Genomic DNA, 22,478 nt, shown 5'->3' with positions numbered 1-22,478 from the left:
CACCCCACCATGGCGCCCCAGGAACCCATCTAGTACCCTCCACCCCACCATGGCGCCCCAGGAACCCATCTAGTACCCCCCACCCCACCATGGCACCCCATGAACCCACCTTGTGGTCCCCACCCCACCATGGCGCCCCAGGAACCCACATAGTGCCCCCTGCCCCACCATGGCACCCCAGGAACCCACCCTGTGTCCCCCACCCCTGTCCAGACCATGGTGCAGGCCATCAGGATGGAGATGAGCATCCATGGCCGCTGTCCTGAGACCCAGGGCCTTCCCTGAGGCTGGCACAGGCTGTATTCCGGTGCCCTGGCTGCCAAGGGCCCGGCCCGCAGCGCACTGGACCCAGGGCTGGTGGAAGGGGTCGGGCCCTCAGGAGCTGCTCCGATGGGGTGACCTTGCCTGCAGCGGCCTGGCCAGCAGAGGTGGGGCGTCTGGAGCAGTCCCTGCGGGATGTGACCGAGCGCTGGCAGCGGGAGCTGCGGGAGCGGCGGCGACTGCAGGAGGCCCTGGCGGTGGGTGACCCTCCGCCCGACCCTGACAAAGGGGGCAGCGTGGGCGGGGGTCCCTGTCCCCCCGCGGGCCGCCGCCTCCCCGGTCCTCTGGCTGCTCTGTTGGGGGCAGGGCTGGGACCCCAGGCCAGGCTGGGCGATGCGGTGGCGGGAGGTGACCGCCCAGCACCTGGGGGGCCTTCAGGCGGGCTGGCGGGCGTGGGTGGGGCAACAGTTTGCAGAGGCGGAGACCCCCAAGCAGGACAGGAGCCCAGTAAAGCCTGAGCCGCCTCTGAGACGCTCGCGGGCACAGGGGGCAGGCCCTGCCTCCTCGCCAGCTCTTGTCCAGCCAGCCAGCGTCTGCGCAGAGGTGACAGCTGGGCAGGCCTGGGGATGTGCTCCGGCCTCCGGCCAGACCTGGACTCTGCGCCCTAATTACATGTGACGATAGAAATAAGCAGGCAGGTTGATGACTTTGAAGATACCAGTTTGGAAGGACTTGATCGCAGACAGGTTGAACAGCAAAATATTTCAGCAGGCTGCACCTGGCCTGTCCCCGGAACACCGGGCACTTGGTGTGGGGACCGGGTGTGCCCCGCCAGCGACAGCGCCGCCTGGCTGGGCCGAGGTCCGTTTCTAGGCAGACCAGCAGGTGAGAGCCGACGTCTCCCCACCCTCTGAGCCGCCGTGACTGCGGTTACTAGTGGGCCCTCTGGCCGACCTGCAGCGCAAGCTCAGGTGACAAGTTTCCCGGGGTCGCTGTCCCTTGGCCTCCAGGCTCCTCTGACCTGCCTCTGGCTGCCCACCTGTCCTGGGAGGTCACGCCTGTCACTCGCAGCTGTGATAACCCCCGGGTCACTGGTGGTCTCCCTTCAGCCACCGCCTCCGGGCGTCCCCCACCTCGTCCAGCGGCTGCCTCTCCCCAGGCCTCTTGGGTCCCAAGGGTCCGCACGGCTCCCTGAGAAGCCGCGGCTTCTTCCCCGCATCCGGATTTCTGGCCTGGGGTGTTTGTGGGCATCTGGGAAGCCTGCAGCTATTTCTCCTGCTTTCTGGGACTGTCTCCAAAGGCTGAGGAGCTGAGGAGGAGCTGATAGCTCCAGAGTCCCCTGGGCACCAAGGCACGGGGTGTCCATGGAGTCCTGGTGGGGGCTGGCCATTCGTGTCCATGGCTGCCAAGGAAGCTAGTGGTTTACCCAGTGGTGTAGACAGAAGCCCCCTCCAAGAAGGAAGGGGCTCCCTCTGCCTAGAGACGTGCTTCTTGTCCCCGACACGACGCTTCAGGAAGGATGCGGAAGGGCTGGGTTGATCTCAGCTGTGTCAGGAGGACGGTGGCGTGCCCTGGAGAAGCGAGGGCTGGCAGGGTGAGCAGGCAGGGAGGTTTCCGGGGGACGCAGGAGCAGGACTTCCAACAAGCTGGGAGAGGAAGGGCCCCTTCAGTGTGGCCCCAAAGTTGTCAAAGGGCCGCAGGTCAAAGGCTGCAGCAGAAGCGTGTAGCGGTGACTCAGAACTCACCCAGGAGACAGGAGCTCCCTGTTGGAGGGACCCAGGCACAGCCCTGTGGAAACGTGGCCGTGTCCACGGGGCTAAACTCAACACGCTCCTGCTGTGAATTCCTGAGATAGCGGGTGCCTCAGCTCTGTGAGTCCCGGTGCAGGAAGCTGTGGCTCCCGGGCTGTGCTGGTGGAGGTTCAGGGGCTTATTCTTCGTCTCTGTTCCTGCATCGTCTCCTCACATCTACCCCTGGGAGGGTCTGGGTGACGAGCAGCTCAGAAGCCTTCTCAAATCCCTGAGAGATTAGCCCGGGGCGCGGTTACACGGCAGCCTCTCAATGTGCACAACCCCGTGGTAATCATCTGCCACGTGAGCAAATGTAAGAGTGAATTTTTAAAACGTAAAGTGAATTTTTAAACTGTCTGCGTCATTTGAGGTGACACAGAGACTCCCTGCTCCGTGGGTTTCTCGCGCGTTGAGGCTTGGTGAAGTCCAGCCTCACGTCTCGGGGAAAGTCCTTAGCAGATGCTCTTCGAGGAAACGGTCCCTGGGTTCCACGTGCTCCCAGGCTCACAGGAAACCTCCTGCTTCAGGAGCTGAAGGGCAACATCAGAGTCCACTGTCGGATCCGCCCTCTGCTGCCCTTCGATGACGAGGCTCAGGAGCCGGTCTCACAGAACAGGTAGCCTGCTTCCTCACTCTGTGTGCGTACATGTGCATACATGTGTGTGCGCATATGTGCACACACATGTATTTATGTGTGTGAACATGTGTGGTATGTATATTGTGTGCATGCGTATTGTATGCACATGTGTGTGTATCTTATGTGCACACATGTGTTGTGTGTTGTCTGCACACATGTGTTGTGTGCATATGTGTGTGTTGTGTGTGTGTTGTGTGGACACGTGTGTGTGTGTTTAGGGACACAGCACAGAAGTGGCACCTGCCTCCTATGTTCTGGTCTCTGGATGAGGCCCTCTTTTCTGGATGGAGCTGATTTGCTAAGAGTGAGTGAGCGGCTGCCAGTCTCTCTGGAATGTGCCTGACGTGGCCAAAATATCTGAGCAAGAAAGAGAGGGGTTGTAGGGGCCCTGCTGCCCAGGCGGCCAGGCAGCCTTTAGTGGTGCAGGCCAGCTCTTGCTGGCCCCTGCCCTGATTGCCCCCAGAGCCCCCTCAGAGATCAGGGGGTGGTTACTACTGACTCAGCACTCCCGACTGAGAGAAAGTGCCCGTGGTGATGAGTGACACCAAATTACCTGAAATTCGTTTCCTTGAAAATCGTAATCCTGACTTTCCCTTCTTTCTCCGATGAAACACATGCCTGGTGGACGTCTCCACGGGGTGGCCCGTCGGAGCAGCTCCTGACTCTGGGCCTCCCCGGCCCGCGTCCCGCTCAGCCCACAGCGTCCTCTGCCCCGCCGGGTCGGGCCAGGCCCGCCCGAGGGCTCGCGGCGGCTGCTCACACCCGCCCCTGTGACTGTGCTCTCCGCAGGCCCTCCCCGTGCCCCGTCTGCACTTCCTTCTTCTGTAAAGGCCCATCCTCTTTCCTCTCTGCACGAGCTACAGTGTAGCACTTGACCTTGGAGGGCCTTTGGAAAGCCCTCGGTCAGTCCTGTGCTGTGAAACAAGTGGTGGAGTGTCTCGCTCTGCAGCGCGCTCCAGCAGCCGGCGGTCCCGAAACGTGGTGTCTCCGTGAATGTGCTCGTGGGTGCTGTTTGCAGATGGCCTCGTCGCATTACTAATCTGCTTCTGTGCTGCCTGACGGGGTCACTTCCTGCCTCAGGTGGTCTGTGACTAAATGAATTAAAGTTAAGTAATCTGGACGCGTAGCTTCTCAGCTGCTCCGGCCACGTCTCAGGTGCGCCGCTGGACGGCTCATCATCACAGAAGACTGTCAGACACACCGCCCTGGGCTGTTCAGCGTGGCGAAGCTTCCCGAGAGGCGTCGTGAACTGGGTTTCACGTTCTCCTGTCATTTGCGGTTACTCACTTCCAGCGCTGGCGCGTGTCGCCTCTCTCTGGGTTCGCGGTTGCGAACTGGGGCTCCTGCGGGCAGAGACCTCGGCAGGCCTTTCTTTGCGTCGGTCACCCCAAGCTCCCCACTCAGGCTGTCTGTGTAGGAGGCGTTTACATGTAGACGTGCGTGTCCCACAGCACAGCTAGAGAATGCAAAAGTACCCAACGGAGCAGAGGTGTGTGGGCAAAATGCGACAAGATAAGGGGAGGGGGAGGGGAGGGGGAGCGGAGGAAAGGACAGAGAAGTCGAGACCCAGATGCAGGACGCCAGGGACCGGGAGAGGGGGAGCCGGAAGTGAGCCCGAAGTCTGGGAGATGGGGGCGGCAGGAGTCCTATCGTAACGCGTGTCTTCCATGCTGTTTATCCCTCAGCTCCGTGTCCGGAGGAGTGGTCCACGCAGTCGATGACGTGAGTGAATTTTCCTTACACTTTGTATCTGGGAGCATTCCGTCTGACGGTTCAAATATGCCACCGCTGGGTGATTCGGAGGCTGAGTGAATAGGAAGCACCTCTTCCTTTATTGATGCTTTCTTAGTTAATGCTTCTGCTTCTTGATTTCTATCAGACGTGGAATTCGTGAGGCGTTGGGTGCCTGTCCCATGCGAGCCCATAAGGCTGTTCGCCTGTAGCTCTAAGGGAGGGAAGCCACACCCCTTTCATTAATTCTCCAGCCCCCACGTCAATCCATGCACATGAGTGAGTCCTAACATTTGCAAGAAAGAAGTGCAAGTATAAAGCAAATAGAGTTAAGAATGAACTTAGTCATGTAAATTTGAAACAGACACTTCTGTTATGAACTCATAATTGTGTTTTCCCTTTAAAGCCCAATTTTCCTCATATTTGAGCTTCCCTGGTGGCTCAGCTGGTAAATAATCCGCCTGCAATGCAGGAGACCTGGGTTCGATCCCTGGTTTGGGAAGATCCCCTGCAGAAGGGAAAGGCTACCCACTCTAGTATCCTGGCCTGGAGAATTCCATGGATGGTGTAGGCCATGGGGTCGCAAAGAGTCAGACATGACTGAGCGACTCTCACTTCACTTTCTTTGCTCACATTTATCTGTTGAAAAGGCCAGAAGCAGCAGTGGGTGCAGGGCGGTGGGGTTCCTTAAGGGGTCATGGGTCACAGGTCCTGACGAGCCTGGGACAGGGGAAGGGGAAGGGTCAGGACTTCCTGCTGTAGGACTCAGAGCCTATTTAACAGAGCGCCCATGGGTGTCAGATGGAACAGTGGAGCTTAGGAGGTGAATGACGCAGACCAAAATAACATACTCTTATGAAAACCTTCAGTTCACAGCTATTATTATTTTTAGATCTCGTTGACCAGCTTGGGAGAGTGCTGGCATGTCGGTCCTTTACTCTAAGACATGATAAAGAAAGAAGGAGACCTTCTGTGGCCCTTCCTGATGAACACGTTTCGGGGCAAACGCATCACTGATGAGGGAAAGTTCTTCACTGGAGATTCTAGTGAATACATCCTGGAAGTGAAAAATATCAGTCGTGTCTGACTCTTTTGCGACCCCGTGGACTGTAGCCTGTCCATGGAACTTTCCAGGCGAGAGTACAGGAGTGGGTAGCCATTCCCTTCTCCAGGGGATCTTCCCGACCCGGGGGTTGGACCCGGTCTCCTGCATTGCAGGCGGGTTCTTTACTGTCTGAGCCACAGGGAAGCCCAAAGATACTGGATGAGGGTCCTCTATCCTGCCTTATCCAATTTTGTGTGTGTCTGAAAGTCTCCATAAATTAAAGTTTTAAAAGATGTCCTAGCTGTATTATGACCATCACAAAATGAATTGCTACAGTTTTAGCTCCTTTATTGACCATTTTCACTGAACATGAAAGTCCAGGCCCTTTAGAGTACAGCGACCTCTTGGAAGGTGACCAGTCCTGGGTTACATCGATTGCCCTCAGTCTCGGTGCTTGTCTGCCAGGCCCGTTGTCTGAATCAGTCTTATTGTGGTAACATAGTATAAACTTGAGCAACTCTTTTTGTTTTCATTTTATTTTATTATTTTAAAATATACTCTTTTTGCTGGCCTCACAGTCAGGCATTCGGGATCTTAGTTTCCTAAGCAGGGGTCGAACCCTGCCCCCTGGACTGACAAGGAAGTCTCAGCAACTCTTTTTAAAGTAGTTTCAGTTAATGGATCGATAGCTTAATTTTTTAAAATAAAGAAACCATGAAAATTGTTGCAGCTGATTATGAAATTCCATATAAAATAAGCATTTTAAACTCCATGTTTTCAGTACTTTTCCATCTACTGTTCGGTGCCTTGTAGGCTGCTTTCAGTATGAGTGTTGTGGGGTTGAGCAGAAGACCAGCTAATCCTCATCATTAGGAGTTTGAGTCAAGGGAGTCCTCGGGACCACCATACAGCCCCCACCTCCGTTTCTAAGTGGTTAAGTTACTGCCTTTCCTACGTCTCCTGAGCTCTGAGGGCATCTGGTCCCTGCGGGGAGCTTCCTGTGGGGGCACATCGGCCCCCCAGCCCCGCCCCCAGTGACGGGGCTCCCTCTGTGGTTTGGTTACATCTTCATCCTCCTCGTGGTCCCCGCCCGTCCTGGCAGACTCCACTGAGTCTTCACGCTCGGAACTTGGAGGGTTTAGGAAAATGTTTTACCCATCAAGATGAGATAAAGTTTCTTTCCACTGGGGCCTTTCGGATTGTGCTTTAGGAAACCGGCAGAATCCAAGTCATGTTTCACCTTCAGTTGACCCGTCTGTTAAAGGCCTTCCTGCCACTGAATGTGCTGAGGATGCAAGTGGTCTGCCCGTGACCCTGGCGCTCTGGGCTCCCGCGTTGTGCTTTTATTTCCAAGAGTCTGACGCGAGTTTGCATTTGTCGTGGGTGTGTAGCGCAGCTCTGCGTTTCTTGTTTTTGGCTGAGCTGGGTGTTTGTGGAGGCTCGTGGGTTAGTCACCCTGCAGCAGGTGGGATCTTAGTCCCCGGACCAGGGACCGAGCCTGTGTCCCCTGAATTGGAAGGCGGACTGCTCACCGCTGGACCACCAGGGAAGTCCTTTAGTGCTTGATTTTGATTTGCGATCCGATTCCACATTGCAGGGTTCTAGATTCAGCCTACAAATAAAGCCCGTCTCAGACGGAGTCGGCCTCTGTGCTGGCTCTGGGTCGCCAGGGCTGCCCGTTGCGTCTCTTGCTTGGTTTGCTTGTTTGATAATCAGATGCGGAGGAAGAGATTCTGGCTTGGCCGGGAGAGTGTGAGATGGCCCATTTGCGTCTCAAACACAAATGCTCCAGAGTGGGTTCTCATCGTCCCTCCAATGGCCGTCAACCCCACCCCGCGCTGCCTCAGGGCCTGGCACACGCCCTCCCGTCCTGATGCCCACCCCCACCTGGCTCCCCTACGCATCCTCAGCACACAGTGTGAGCATCACGGCCTCAGGAAGGCCCTTCCTGCTGTCTGGCCTCACGAGGACGCTCTCCCTTGCAGTCTCACAGCATCTGTATTTCTCTTCGGGGTTCTTTGTGTATTTCAGGCAGTTCTGTGGCGAAGCCCGTCTGTGTTGCCAGACAGGCAGGCGCTTGTCCCTTCTGTTTCCTGGAGGCTCCGTTCAGCTTCCAGCTCGGGCAGCTCTCCAAACATACTTGTCGTGAGGGAATAAAAAGGTGGAAGCACGTTTCTAGCTTGATTTGTTTCTGGGCAGATTGTATTCAGAGACTGAGACGGTTTTTTGCCAATAACTGACTTAACCCAGGTTCACCGTGGGAATGAAAATGGTTTCGTAAGCCCTTCGCATACAGGATAATGTCTCTTAAAAAGCCAGTTAAGCAGTAACACACTGAAGGGCTTCCCTGGAGGCTCAGTGGTAAAGAACTTGCTCGCCAACACCGGAGACACGGGTTTCATCCCTGGCCCGGGAGCATCTCACGTGTCTCGGACCAAATAAGAAAGATTAAAAACAAAGTAACATATTATAAACATGACGGACTGATTGTGCATTGCTCCAGGCAAGGGGGACGAAAGAAAGGAAGTGCTGGTGGAGCTGAGGCGAGCCTTGCTGGAAGCTGGCTCCGGCAGGGCGGCCTCCCCAGCCGCGTGCAGGTCCAGCTCCTACAAACCCGCCTGCCGGGCCCGCCTGGTTCCGGGTCCCTGCGCTCTGCTGCCCAAGGCACCTCCCTTAACCCCAAGGCTCAGTCTCGCCCGCGTTCAGGCTGAGTCCTCGAGCAGCCTGGCCTTTGAGTCTCCTCCCTCGTCTCCCCCTCTCCCTGACCGTTGGTCTGTCCAGCAGTCTCGGCCCAGGACCTGGGCTTCTCCCACCGTCCACGTGACAGTGTGCCCTTGCCGCCCAGCGCACCGCTGTGTCTTCTGCACGTCCAAGGAGTGGACGTCAGGACCTCACGCTTGGCTGGGCAGCTCGATCCCAGGAGACGGGGGCTTTGGTGGGGCTCTGGTGGGGCGGCAGCGTGGGGATGAAGGAGGTGGTGGTTGGGGCTGTGGGCTCTCCCTGGAGCCTCTGACCGAGCCGCTGTCCCCACGCCTGGCCGGCCGGCGGTGCCCTCCACCAGGGATGCCGGATGACGCACTGCTCCTTCCCTGTAACTGATCGGCTCTCAAGCTGAGAGGCAGCTCCCAGCGTCCTGCGGAGGCCACCCGTGAAGTTCCTGCTGAGGTCGTGCGCATGTGGAGGGAAGCGTGTCATTGGGTTTTCATGCGCTGCTGGCCTCCTGGAACCCGAATGGTCCATCTCTGCCCACCGGGAGCTGCTTCAGGTCCCGCTCGTCCAGTCTCAGGGAGGACCCTGTTGCTGCCGTGGATTTATCCCGGGCTCACGTCCAGCTGACCCCTCTCCACCCCCTCGGGGCCTGCAGGTTGAAGGGAAGCCTGTCTCTCACTTTTACAGTGAGTTTTGTGGGTCTTTGGTTTTGCTATCTGATTGCTCTGTTTTTGAACGTGGAGATTTAAGGTGATTCAATATCTGTGCCTGCATATTTATTTTAATAATTTCCGAGCTTCTCTGAATCTATCACCGGGTATGAACCAACCTGTATTTGCTCCCAGGAAGTCGTTGCTTGGCTTCAGCTGTATTTTAGCCTTGTGGGTTTGCTGAGACTTAGCCACATTGGTGCAGGAACCGTTGGTGCGGGGGGCCCAGCACGGGAGAGGTGACAGAGGCCGTCTTTTGGGGGTCAAGGTACCCTGTGTCCCCTCCTGGGAGAGTTTGTCACTCCAGGTCTGCAGACTCATGGCCTGTCACAGGGGAAGGAGCAGTACCCCCAAACGAGGCCACGTGCTGCGCAGTGGGGATCCCCAATATTTGCCGTGACGTCCCAGAAAGTGTGGGCTCACTCTTCCTGCTGCTGGGGGGCCAGGGTGTGACTGAAGACCCCTGACCTTGGAGAGAAAGGTGTCCAAGGCTTAGAAACCGCCCACACAGCCCGACAGCGGCCGGGGTCGGGGGGAAGCGGCGAGGGAACCAGAGGCTTGGCTTCCCTCCTGAATGTGCCTGGCGACCCATCTCAGCCCCAGATTTCTTTCTGGAAAACGTGGGAGCACAATTAAAATTTGCTGTTAGCTCTAAGACTACAGGACCGAGTTGATGGGTAAGAATTTTACGCCCTATATGCTTTGAAAGCTTCCTAGGGAATTGCATGCAAGTGAAATAGATGATGAAGCAGCTGAATGTAAGGGAGATAGCATTACTGGTGACTGACACTGAGCATGCTGTTCCTTCGGAGCCTTGAGATTGCACAAGGCGGGGACTATGAAGTGAGCTCTGGGGATGAACCCTGGTGTCTGGACCCGAGAGGATGTCTAAGGCTCAAGGGCATGAGGATTTGGATACGAGGGGTTACTCTGGATGCTTCTTTGCGAGAAGGCAGGGTGTGCGGTGTCGTGAGGGGACAACGTAGGACAGGCTGGGGAGAACTTGGACGCAGCGACTGTGAAAATGAAGCCCTGCCCTCGGCGGCCTCTTGGATGCTGGTTAAATCCAGCGATCACGCCCTGGGATGGCATCCTGAGGGGTCGTGGGACCTCCTGGGGAAGGGCTGGTCTTCATGGCTTTGTATGGTCCTCAGATGGTGACCTGGAGCTTTGGGGTGAGACTGTACACCTTAGCAATTCTTACACAATTCTGTGTGGTTAAGCCCGAGGCGTTTGTAGACTTCAGCCGGTCTTCAGACAGGGGGCGTGCCTGCACCGTACCTCCTGGGGCACCGGGATTCATTCTGGCTGGTGCTAAAGGAGCAGCCCCACAGTCAGGGAGCAGGAACATGAAGGCTTGCTGCAGGGCGGGGCCGCGGGGCCCAGGCTGCTGGGCAGACTCCAGGTCCAGTGGCCGGGGTGACAGGCAAACAGTTTTGGCCTGCAAAAAAACGCAAATAGGCCACTTTTTGGATGTGTATTTATTTTGCATATATATATATTTTGGAGAAGGCGATGGCAGCCCGCTCCAGCACTCTTGCCTGGACACACACACGTATAGGCGACGCCAGCATTACTAAAATAAATAAATATTAGCGTGTGTTCACTTCCCTGGCGGCTCAGTTGGTAAAGAATCCGCTTGCCAAGCAGAAGATTTGGGGTTGATCTTTGGGTCAGGGAAGACCCCCTGGAGAAGGGAATGGCAGCCCACTCCAGTACTCTTGCCGGGAGAATCCCATGGACGGAGGAGCCTGGCGGGCTGTGGTCCACGGGGTCGCAAAGAGTCGGACACGACTGCGTGAGTCGGCCGCCACGCACACTGATGTTAGTTGGTGATACTGGTCAGACGATGTCAGTAAGACTTCGAGCGCGCCCCCCTCTAGAGTCTCTGACTGCTGTCACGGAAACCTCAGGTGCCCCCGGGCCTCACATCCCTGCAGCTCTGGGGCTTTCATTCTTCCCTTTTCTACGTTGTGTTCGCATGATTCACGTTTTGTTTTAGAAGTGGAACCGGCTCCAGTGGCTTGTCCTTCCTTTGCTCGAGAGAAACTCAGGTTCCTTTCTTGCTCACAGATCGCCTTGGCTTCTCTCCGTACAGGATGTTGTGTAAGAAAATAGTTTAGCCAGATCAAAAGTTGATGTGTTTGAACAACAATCCACCAGTCGTAACTGAATTATAACAATATCTGAGAAAGATTCCTTTGGCCCCGGGAAGTCTGACGCCGCCTCACTTGAAAGAGCCGCCGGGGCTGGCTGACCAGGTCCGGGGCAGAGGAGGAGTGATGTGTGAGTCTCTCTGTAGACTTGACTTGCTTCTATCAAGAGCCTGGCAGGCTTTCCCTCTAAAAAACCAGAGAGTGAACCTCACCGTCCTTGGGACATTTGGCCTGTGTCTCAGTTACTCATTCTATGGAGGAAAACTGAGCCACAGACCGTCTGCAGACAGGGCGGGCTGTGTCCCTGCAGAACCTGTTTACAGCAGCTGCCAGCGGCCTGATTGGCCCAGGGGCCGCGCTCTGCCCCCTCTGCTCAGCACTATTAATGCAGCCCTTTGGGGACGACAGCTTGCTTTTTTTTGTTTTTAACTCTTTTCTACTAGGAGACTGTCCTGGTGGAGTGCAACCGGCCTGGCCACCCTTTGATTAATAAGACATACACGTTTGAAAGGTAAGTGCTTTTCAAGACGACAGGTGAAGCAAAGTTACACAAATGGAAACTTTGCACCAGGGTTTGATTAACAAAAGGCACAATTCATCCTATCATTTTGACTGGTTGCAAAGGGGCAAAGGCAGTCCAGTGGAGAAAGGTCAGTCTTTTCCACAAGTGACGCTGGGACAACTGGACGTCCACGGCAGAAATGGGATGGATCTTTGTCCACACGTCACAGCTTTGGCAAAAATGAACTAAAGTGGAAGCTAAGCGTCAAGCCTGAAGCCACACAGCTTTAGAAGGCAGCGCAGAGGAAAGTCTTTGTGACCTTGGGTGAAGCATGGGATTCTTAGAAACGTGCCCAAAGCATGATCCATAAAAGAATCAGAAGTTAAGCTTTCTATTTTGTTTATGATACTGTTAAGAGGATGAGGGGACAAGCCACACACTGGAGAAAATATTTGGAAATCACATAGCTTACAAAGGACCGGATCCAGAATACACACAGAACCCTGGAAAACCAGAGAACCGGAGAACCAGAGAACAGCCCAGTGAACAAGCAGGCAAAACACCCAAACGGACATCACTCCAAGGACAGAGGCTCAAGTTACAGTTACATGGGAAATGCGCTGATAGCCCAAGCGGCGATGGCAGGCGGAGCAGTAAACCCCTGACCACTGGACCCAGCAGCCCCCTCTGGGCGTTCACCCAAGACTCATGGAAATGTTTACACACGTTTGCACAAACCGTGACAGCGGGTGTTAACAGCTGCTTCACTCATGACCAACAAAACCGGGGACAAGCCAGCTGCCCTCAGCTGCTGGGAGGTGGAGCCTGAGGGCCCGGGGATGGACTGCAGCCCAAAGGGAGGACAGACCACTGTCGTGGGCAGTGGAGACCAGACCCAGAGGTTCACTGGGACTTGTTCCTTTACAGACATTCTGGACAAGACAGAACTCTAGTGGCTGCTGGGAGGTGATGGGGGAGAAAATGTCAGTTGCGCCATCGTGTGCGACTCTTTGTGACCCCACGGACTGTAGCCGCCAGGCTCCTCTGTCCATGGGATTCTCCAGGCAAGGATACTGAAGTGAGTTGCCATTTCCTTCTCTAGGGGATTTTCCCAACGCAGGGATCGAACCCGGGTCTTCTGCATTGCGAGCAGACGCTTTACCGCCGGGGCAGCACTTGGTGGGGGTGGGGCTGGTGTGTCTGCTGAGGCTGCTGGGGCATTTCCCAGTGAGGGCTCGCCCTCCCGGGCAGGCGGCAACGCAGTGTGCTGGTCGGCGGGCACAGGGCTGCGGCCCCAGAAAGTAGACTGCACTGTTTGAGGACTTTTAAAATATCAGCCATTTTTTCAGAGAGACTTTAACACACCTATCTGTCACTTGTGATAGGGGGATCCTGATTTAATCAAATAAACAAACCATTTAAAACAAATCATGCTGGAGTGACTCTGTTCATATCAAAGTTGTTGCTGTTCAGTTGCTAAGTCGTGTCTGACTCTTTGTGACCCCCATGGACCGCAGCACGCCAGGCTCCTCTGTCCTTCACCGTCTCCCAGAGCTTGCTCAGACTCGTGTGCACTGAGTAGGTGGTGCCATCCAACCCTCTCATCCTCCTCCTGCCCTCAGTCTTTCCCAGCATCAGGGTCTTTTCCAAGGAGTCAGTTCTTCACATGAGGTGGCCAATGTATTGGAGCTTCAGCTTCAGCATCAGTCCTTCCAATGAGTGTTCAGGACTGATTTTCTTCAGGATTGACTGGTTTGGTCTCCTAGCAGTCCAAGGGACTCTTAGGAGTCTTCTCCAGCACCACAGCTTGAAAGCATCAGTTCTTCAGCATGCAGCCTTCTTTACGGTCCAACTCTCACATCTGTACATGACGGCTGGAAAAACCATAGCTTTAACTATAGGAACCTTTATCGGCAAAGTGATGCCTCTGCTTTTTAATATGCTGTCTAGGTTGGTCACAGCTTTTCTTCCAAAGAGCGAGCGTCTTTGACATCATGGCTGCAGTCACCGTCCACAGTGGTTTTGGAGCCCAAGAGAATAAAGTCTCTCACTGCTTCCATTATTTCTCCATCTATTTGCCATAAAGGATGGGACTGGCTGCCATGATCTCAGCCTGTTGAATGTTGAGTTTTAAGCCAGCTTTCCCATTCTCCTCTCTCACCCTCATCAGCAGGCTGTCTGTTTCCTCTTGGCTTGATTTCAGATTAATAATAATATTACCCGGGAGCAAGAGGGTCATTTCCTAGTAACAAAGGAGTCCACGCTGAGAGGGCTCACAGCCCTGAATGTGGTGGCAGAGCTTTGGGATAAGAGACAAATGCGGCAGAGCCTGAAGGAGGCTCAAGCCAATCTGTCCCTGTGAGCAGAGATGCTGGCACATCTCTGTCACCACTGGACGGGCAAGGACACGGGGCTCAGCGCAAACGTCTGCCCTCACGACGTGGGAGGGGAGCATCTCCCTGTCTCCCTCGGGTGGGGTGAGGGGCCCTCAGGGCGGTGGCCCCCCTGCTGTCTGGTCGGGGGTGAGCGGCCCTCAGGGTGGTGGTCTCCCTGCTGTCTGCTCAGGGGTGAGCGGCCCTCAGGGTGGGCATCCCCGTGCTGTCTGCTCAGGGAGCACGCAGGCACGATGCTGCCCTGGGCATCAGCCACCGGGAGGCGCACAGCCCCGCCTGGCTCTGACCCAGGACACTGCGAGGGCACCGATGCAGCTGCTTTTGGCTTCAGGGTCACGTCCAGTTATTTCTTTATTTGGCTGTGCTGGGCTTTAGTCAGCACGTGGGATCCTTGGTCTTCACTGAGGCACGAAGCATGTGAGAGTTAGTTCCCTGAGCCGGGATGGAACCCGTACTGGGAATGCAGGGTCTTAGCCACTGGACCACCAGGGAAGCCCCACTCAACTCCTTGCCTTTCAGGAAACTGTCAGTGGACCCAGTGTCAGGAGAAAGTGGTCTCTCCAGAGTACAGAAAATAGTATTATTTTTAAAGTGACAGGAACTGACCCAAAATGCAGTGGGAAACATTGGGCACTTTTATTGTTTGAGGATAGTTTGCGCAGCAGGCAGCTGAGGCCTCCTGGCTGTGTCTGTCGTGTGTGTGTCTTTATGTGATGTATCTGCCAACGTATTTGCAGTAATTTCTGTGTGTAGCCGTTCCAGTGTTGACTGAGCCCCTGTTATGAGCAAGACGCTGTATGGGGGCCCACGGAGCAGACGAGGCTAGGCCGGTCCCCGCAGCCAGGGTCCGGCTCAGGGGAGGGCGGGGCAGGCAGAGGCGCAGGCTCTGGGCCTCCACAGCCAGCTGACCCGGCGGAGCCGGGAGCAGAGAAGGGTCCCCCCGCCCCGGCCTGCGTTCCGCCCCCTGCTCCGCCCGCCTGTCCTGACCTTCTGTGTCCCCGGCCCATGTGGGCCCCAGGTTGGCTGCTGGCCGTGGGGCAAAACGGCATCTTTCTGTGCCCCTGGAGGTCAGGTCTGACGTCCTTCCTGTGACTCTGCCGTGTTTCTGCAAAGTCTTCCTGTCTCTAGCTGTTTTTCCATGAAACCATAGAAAGGGTTTCTAATGTAAGGAATCGATTAGAAGTTTAAGGAATGCTCTATTATACTCTAAATGTGCTCTTCTCTATTTTCACGGGCACTTTATATATTAGGGAAATCAACCTTTTGTCTGTGATTAAGTTGCCTCTATTTCTCTCACAGTCATTTGTATCTTTTTCCCTGCGCCTGATAGCGTTCAGCCACATAAAAGGTCTTTTCCTCCCTTTATCATAATCATAGTTGGGAGCCTCCTGGGTCACACAGGAATACGCCCACAGGCTCTGGTACTTGCACGGTCCGATTTCTTACATGGATTGGATCTCATGACCCACTTGGGACGGGACCCAGTGAACCGGGTGAGGTGGGGACATCTCCGTGGTGAGACTTAATAGCCAAGAACACAGTGCCGAATGCCTGCTCGCTCATTCACGTGGAATTACGTGTCTTTCAGGGGTGGTTCATGATTATCTTCATAAAGGGTTTAGACATTTCTTTTCAAATTCCTGCCTAGGGTTTTTAAATTTTCGTTTTCCTATCTCATGTACCATCTTTCTCCCGTTATACCTGGGAGCTCTTTTAGTTAGTAAGCCTGAATGCTGTTGGTTTTTGCTCACGAATTGCACCACTTGCTACTTCACTAAACCCTCCTGTTGATTTGGTAACTGTCTCATCATTCAGCTTCAGATCGCTGGGATGTCTGGCCGAATCGGCCCTGAGCAGAGGCAGCACGTCCTTCTGCTCAGCGACCCGAGGGTCCCTGAGTTCGCTGACAGGGCTCAGTACTATGCTGAGCAGCGGAGCAGGCAGCAGGCCTGTGAGAGGCCTTTCCTCCTTCGTGAGAAGGACTCCAGTGTCTCTCTAAATAAGATGTGCATGAAGCCTAAAATGCTTCCCATTCGGAAAGACTTTGCCACCCATGAACATCTGTGAAGACATTCGGCCAGCTGCTGCTGCTGCTGCTAAGTTGCTTCAGTCGTGTCCGACTCTGTGCGACCAGCTGAAATGACACTTAGAAACTGACGGGAAAAACAAACTTCTCAGAACACTGGAGAAATGTGTGCACTGCCCTCCTCTTGGATGACATTAAGGAGTTAGTGTTAATTTTTAAAAGTGTGACGGTGGTAACGCTGTGATGACTTATTGAAGAGCCATCACCCCTTGGAGGCAGGTAGTGAGCGTTTATGGACGAGCTGGACCTGAGTCAGCTGCAGAGGGCTCCAGGCGGGGGCTCAGAGGAGGTCAGGAGGCGGGTGACTGTCGGAGCTGGCGAGGCGCAGACTGGACTCATTCACTGTTCTTCCTGCTTTTGCTATTTGGTGGGATTTTGGGGTGACAAGTAAGAGCTCAGACGGTCCACTGCTCTAAATGTCCTCGCGCTCAGCGAGCAGCGTTTTATAAGGAAGGCCTCTGAAGTGGAAAACCAGCCCTGCTTCTAGAGATGAACTGGCTCCACTGGGCATTAGGACACAGTTTGAAAGTGAAAGAAGAGAAAGCTTTGGTTCCAGCGAAATAAAAACCCGTGTTTCAGAAAACGAAGCTTAAAAGCCAAGCATGTTTGGTTCACACACGACTCACCACGGCTTCATCAGCTCTGGGCGCCGGCCCTGCCTCTCCCAGCCCGTGTTGTTCCCATTTTGTTCAATGCTGTGCAGTGAACCACGGTCTCTGGAAGTCACTTCCTGCTTTGGTTTATTCGTACATGTTTATAAATCCATAACCGCACTACATTGCCTTCTCATAGCCAGCATTCCAGTCCCATTTTGTGTATTAACGTTCAGCTGATCCAACCTGAGGCCTAGGAAAACATTTTTAAGAGCGTGAATGTAAAAATTAAGTATTACATATCAAAATTTTCCACAGTATGGTTTTTACATCCTTATTGTTGGACCCACTTAAGTGGAACTAATTTAGTTATGGGATAATTATATGATATCCTTTTTTTCTTGCTTGCTTTTTCTTTCTGCTTTGCAAGCATTTATAACTTTGCTTATGCTTATTACATTTTTATAACAGAGGAAGCAATTTTCATTCTTCTCTAACCTCTGTTAGCTTGAAAAGTAATAAAATTAATCTTTTATTGCTGAAAAAAAAAAAGAATGTTGACTGTGTTGCGATTCCTATGAGAAGTATGCAAGGATGTTTTTCTCAGGTTTCTGTATTTGGATAATAAAGTAAAGCTCAGGGCTTCCCTGGTGGCTCAGCTGGTAAAGAATCCGCCTGCAATGCAGGAGACCCAGGTTCGATCCCTGGGTTGGGAAGATCCCTGGAGAAGGAAATGGCAACTGACTCCAGTATTCTTGCCTGGAGAATCCCACGGACAGAGGAGCCTGGTGGGCTACAGTCTATGGGGTCGTAAAGAGTCGCGCATGACTGACTGACTCACACTTGCGTTACTTACTTACATTTTCTTCCAATAATGCACCACGTTCCCTTTGCCTCTCAGAGTTTACGGCCCAGCGGAGTCTCAGAGAGCGGTGTTTGAGGATGTGTGTCCCCTTCTCACGTCCTTCTTGGATGGGTGAGTGCAAACATTGCCGAGGCCGATTATCGCAGTGGGAGGTCAATGGCAGTAGATTTCACCCCTGCTACAGACGAGGGTCTGGCATTAGTGCCGGAGTATCTTGTGCGCATGTAGAGCAGACCCACGGCCCTTTCCTGGGAGGAGGCAGAGACATGATCGGAGGAGTAACTGTTAAAGGAAAGGTGCTTTGGGTCCAGATGATCATCCCGTTACGTTGCGTGCAGAGCGTACACGCTCAGTCGGGTCCCACTCTTTGAGACCCTGTGCCCCATGGTCCGCCAGGCTCCTCTGTCCACAGGATCCTCCAGGCAGGAACACTGATGACCCTCCCCTCCAGTCACGTGTCTCACGTGTCGTCTTCAGACTGAGAGGGCAGCTGCCTTCTCTCCGGGATTCTTTGGGCATTTCAGCCCTTCTGTAAAGTCTGCTAAGGAGGTTGACACCAAATCGAGGGGCTTGTCCTGGTGGGAAGGAGCGTCTCCCCGTGGACGCTGCTGCTGGCTCCCAAGGCAGTGGCCATGACCTAGGGACAAGGGTCACTTTTGGCAGTGCCGTGCACAGCTCTGTCGGCTTAGCTGAGACCCAGTAGAGCAAGACCTTCCACTTCAGGGCATTTTGAGGAGTCGGGGGTTGATGTGGAAGTTGACATCAAGCATCCAGAAGAAGGCGTATCTGTGCCTGCCCAGCACCAGTGAAATGAGGACTGTCATGGCAAGGCTGGGCCAGCCACAGTGTGGCCGCCTCTGACCTCAGAGGGTGTGGGGAGACCCGTGACCCCAGCAGTCAGGTCAGCGCAGAAGCCACGTGTCGCCCACGGCTCACGCCTACCTGGCCCACCCGCTGGAGCACTGGGGTTTTTCTGTCCATCTGACAAAAAGAGCTCTTCTGTTGGAAACGATAGGAGAATCTTTTTCTCTCTCTCTCTTTTTTTTTTTCCCTAAGTAGGCATCTTTCAAGTAAGCAGATTCCAGAAATAAAAAATGTCATCGTGGTTAACATGGTCTCTGCCTGTTGTAAATATGAAGCAGATGCGCATGTCGAGTCCTGGGCTGTGTCTCCCCTGTCTATCCCTCAGTGGTCTGGAAGGTCCCTGCAGATGCCCCTCTGTCCCCACAAAGGCACTCCCCTCCCCACCCCACCCCCAAACACGCGCATCTCTCAGGGAAAGTGTGAGAGGTGGGATGCCGGGGGGTTTGTTACAAATGCCTGGAGTCCTCTCAGTTCTGGGAGAAGAGAAACGCAGGGTGATGGCAGAGAGGCCCTTGATGGGTTTTCGACCTCGCATTTGGTTCCTGTCGTCTCTTCAATTGAGGGAAACTGGCCTCACAGAAGACGAGGGCCACTGAAGGATCTCAACATTTTCTTCCATCTGTGCTGTTAGCCCAGAAGGTCAGTGAGAAGAGGGGAAGCATCTAGAGGAATATGTGAAGTAAGTCTGCGGTGTAGCTTTACACGCGTGGCCGCAGAGGTGCGTGGCCGCAGAGGTGCAGGGCCCTGGCCCACAAGTGGCTGAAGCTGAGCCCAGACTCCCATCCACCTCCCAGGGGAGGAGACCTCAAAGTCAGGCCCCACACTCGGAGGTTCTGATCCCGTTGCTCAACTCCGCTCAGGGCCCTCCCCTGCCAATGCGGGGGACACAGGTTCAATTCCTGCTCCGGGAAGGTCCCACGAGCCTCAGAGCAACTAAGTGCAGGGCCACAAGTACTGAAGCCCACGCGCCCTGAGCCCGCGCTCCGCTGCTCGAGAAGCTGCCGCCAGGAGGAGCCGGCGCTCCGCACCCAGCGGGGAGCCCCGGCTCAGCACCCCCAGAGAAGAGCCCGAGCAGCAGTGCAGACCCGGCAGGGCCAAAAACAAGCAAAATTATTTTTAAAAATGTAATGGGGAAAATATTTTTAAGACATCAAAGGCAAACATGCAAACTTCGTGTGCATTCTCGTTAGCCTGATTTTATGAAGATGAACTTATTTCAGGTGACTCCAGACGTTGGAATGAGTGGAGTTTGGGAGGAGGGCCTGGCTCAGGAAGGACTCCTCGGGCGCGCTGTGGTCTCCTTGTGGTCTCCCGTGAGGAACTGCAGAGCTGCCTGCGAGACACAGGTGTCCCGACATGCATGTGTGTGTGAACACGGATATGACCACCCGTGTGCACCCAGACAGCACAGGGGCGGGTTATGCCGAAGACAGGTGTAGTTAAACGCAGGGCGGGCTTTTCAGGAAGCAGGATTCAGAGGGAGTCACTCACAGAGACACTCTTCTCAGTCCGGTCACGCGCCAGGCCCTCCGCGTGTCCTTCTGCCCTGAAGTCTGGCTTGCATTTCAGGTACAATGTCTGCATCATGGCTTACGGGCAGACGGGAAGCGGGAAGAGCTTCACCATGCTGGGCCCGCATTGCCAGGAGGAGCCTGCCCTGCCGTCGGAAGCCCGCGGCGACACGGGCATCATCCCCAGGGCGGCTGCAGAGCTCTTCAGGTACCGGGCGGGCGGCGAGGACCAGGGCGGGTGCGGCAGACACGGGCCTGAGACGGGAGGCCACTCCCGTCCTGCCTTAGGACACGTGAGAACGGGGCGTTACCACCACAGACGCTGCGAGTCCTTACGGCACGTTTGTCAGTGATGCTGACTGTTCCAAGTAAGGCAACGCTTCTCAAAGGGCTCCCCAGTTGGACAGCTTCTTGTGTCGGGGGGCGGAGGTGGGGCTCCCGTTCTGCAGCCAAGGGGCAGAGGGAGCCTGTGGTCTCGCCCCGGCCCCGCCCGGGGAGGCAGACACGCGGGGCCTCTTCGCGGGCGACTGGAGAGGCTCCCGTTCCACTAGGCCCGGGGGTCACGGAGCCGCATCCTCCACGCTGTCACGGGGTTGCCCCGACCGTTGCTCCGAGGAGAAACCGGGAACGCTGGCCCCGGCGGCCCAGGGGACACGGCTCTGGGGCTGAGACCGCGCGTCGTGACCTCCCGCCCCGGAGCCCGTGCGCGCCGCCGGGCCTCGCTTCTGCGCGTGCGCCCTAGGATTCCCGTGACGCCGTCCGACCCGGGAGGAAGGCGTGTCCCGCAGCAGGGAGCCGCGTGGCCGGGGGCCCTCTGAGCTCCCGACCCCTGGAATTCAGGTTCTGTCTCCGTATCTCCTTGAGTCATCCTCCAGTGTCTGAAAATCAGGCGAAACGTAACTCCCACAAATGCCGGATGTTTTTGTGGAACCAACCTCTTGGAACCAACATTCTTTCATTATTGCTATGCTAAGTCGCTTCAGTCGTGTCCGACTCTGTGTGACCCCATAGACGGCAGCCCACCAGGCTCCCCCGTCCCTGGGATTCAACAGGCAAGAACACTGGAGTGGGTTGCCATGTCCTTCTCCAATGCAGGAAAGTGAAAAGTGAGAGTGAAGTCGCTCAGTCGTGTCCGACTCTTAGCGACCCCATGGACTGCAGCCCACCAGGCTCCTCCGTCCTTGGGATTTTCCAGGCGAGAGTCCTGGAGTGGGGTGCCGTCGCCTTGTCCTTCTTTCATTATTAGTGCACGGAAAAGATGCACTTGTTAATTCGCTTCTACTAACCCTTTCTGAAAATAAACCTTGGTAAAATATTTCCCAGTTTTTGGTCGTTCTCTTTCTCCACTTGCCCCTCGTGATTTTCAGGATGAGACCATTTCCTAGGAGGTCAGACTGTCAGCATTGGGGAGCCGCAGCCATCGCAAGCCTCCTGCAGGTCTCTGTGGGATGCGGCCCTCAGGGGTGTTGCTCGGGCGACCGTCAGAGCACATGGGGCAGCCTGGGGACCCAGGCCAGCTCGGGGACCCCGTGCTGTTTCATCGGTCCGGGCAGGCGACGGCCAGGTCTGAGCTCCGCGGGCGGGACGTCTGTGAACAGCAGAGCCGCTCTCACAGACACAGGGCTCACCGTTCAAGGGCGAAGGCCTCCTTCTGGGGACACAGACCACGTGAAGTGTTTGTTTCTAGTTCGAGAGACCGAGGCCTCAGCGCTTCCCGGGGAGTCTCCTGGTCCCTCCCCGGGAACCCGCAGCGGGCAGCTGGCTGGAAGCCGGGCGTCGCTATGTGAGAGCCAGGCAGGACCACGTGGCTCTCCTGGGCATCCTGGTAGAGGGACCTGGAGATGTGGGGAGTGGGTGGGAGGGCGGGCGGTGCAGACTGGCAGCCTCTGGGGAGAAGCCCCCGACTCCCTGCCCACATTTAAAGCAGCTGCACCTCTGCTGCTGAGACAACCGTCCAGGCCCGTGGGCACACCGTGGCTGCGGAGGCCTCAAACCATCGACCGGTGATGCCTCCCTGCCCAGCCTATTCAAGGCCCAGAAACAGAGGACGCGATCGAATGAGCTCAGGCCAGAAATGCGGCCGGGACAGTGGGAGTCAGAGACGCCCGCTCTAAGCCTCGCGCCCCCGCCACCCTCTCGAGCAGGGGCCCCAGGGGGCAGGCAAAGCCCTGACCGGCGGGGACATGGGCCGACGGCATTCCCCTGAGTTTGCCTTCACTGAATCCTAGTGCGAACCACGTGCTTGCTCGCCGGTCCGGTCCTGGCCAAAGCTGGACTTGCAGACACATGACGTCCAGCGAGTCCAGCGTAGGCAGTGCTCCCTTGACAAGTCGCGGAGCTCGTCCCGGAAGGCGGCAAGCAGAGGCCGAGGACCCAGGGCAGGACGGCAGCCCCTGGGAATGCTGGAGAGAGGCTGTTCAGACAACGCTCGGACAGTCAGCATCTCCAGAGACAGGACACCCGGCTTTGCCTGATGGTGGCCTCCCGTCGACGAGCATTTAAATCACCTGCTTCTAGAGCGGGTTTGTCACGTTTTGAGGCTTGGGAGTGAAATGAGTCAGAGCCTTCCAACTCAACGTTGACTCTTCTTCCGAGTGGTGGCCATGGGCACAGCTCACTGCACCC

The 22,478-nt window shown here is 55.6% G+C and overlaps 1 protein-coding gene across 1 annotated transcript in view; it reads left to right on the top strand.

The window, feature by feature from the left end:
- KIF25 (kinesin family member 25) overlaps positions 1–22,478 on the top strand; it is a 32,229-nt gene that overhangs the window by 2,599 nt on the left and 7,152 nt on the right. The window contains exons 3-8 of the mRNA XM_045161997.1: positions 412–518; positions 2,579–2,667; positions 4,374–4,410; positions 11,483–11,550; positions 17,515–17,589; positions 19,912–20,061. Of these exons, the coding sequence (XP_045017932.1) occupies positions 412–518; positions 2,579–2,667; positions 4,374–4,410; positions 11,483–11,550; positions 17,515–17,589; positions 19,912–20,061 (526 nt within the window). The remainder of the gene's footprint in view (positions 1–411; positions 519–2,578; positions 2,668–4,373; positions 4,411–11,482; positions 11,551–17,514; positions 17,590–19,911; positions 20,062–22,478) is intronic.

This window comes from Bubalus bubalis, chromosome 10, assembly GCF_019923935.1.
Source record: "Bubalus bubalis isolate 160015118507 breed Murrah chromosome 10, NDDB_SH_1, whole genome shotgun sequence".
Lineage (NCBI taxonomy): Eukaryota > Metazoa > Chordata > Mammalia > Artiodactyla > Bovidae > Bubalus > Bubalus bubalis.
The sequence above is the reverse complement of the archived record's forward strand: the minus strand, read 5'-3'. Positions and strand labels throughout refer to the sequence as shown.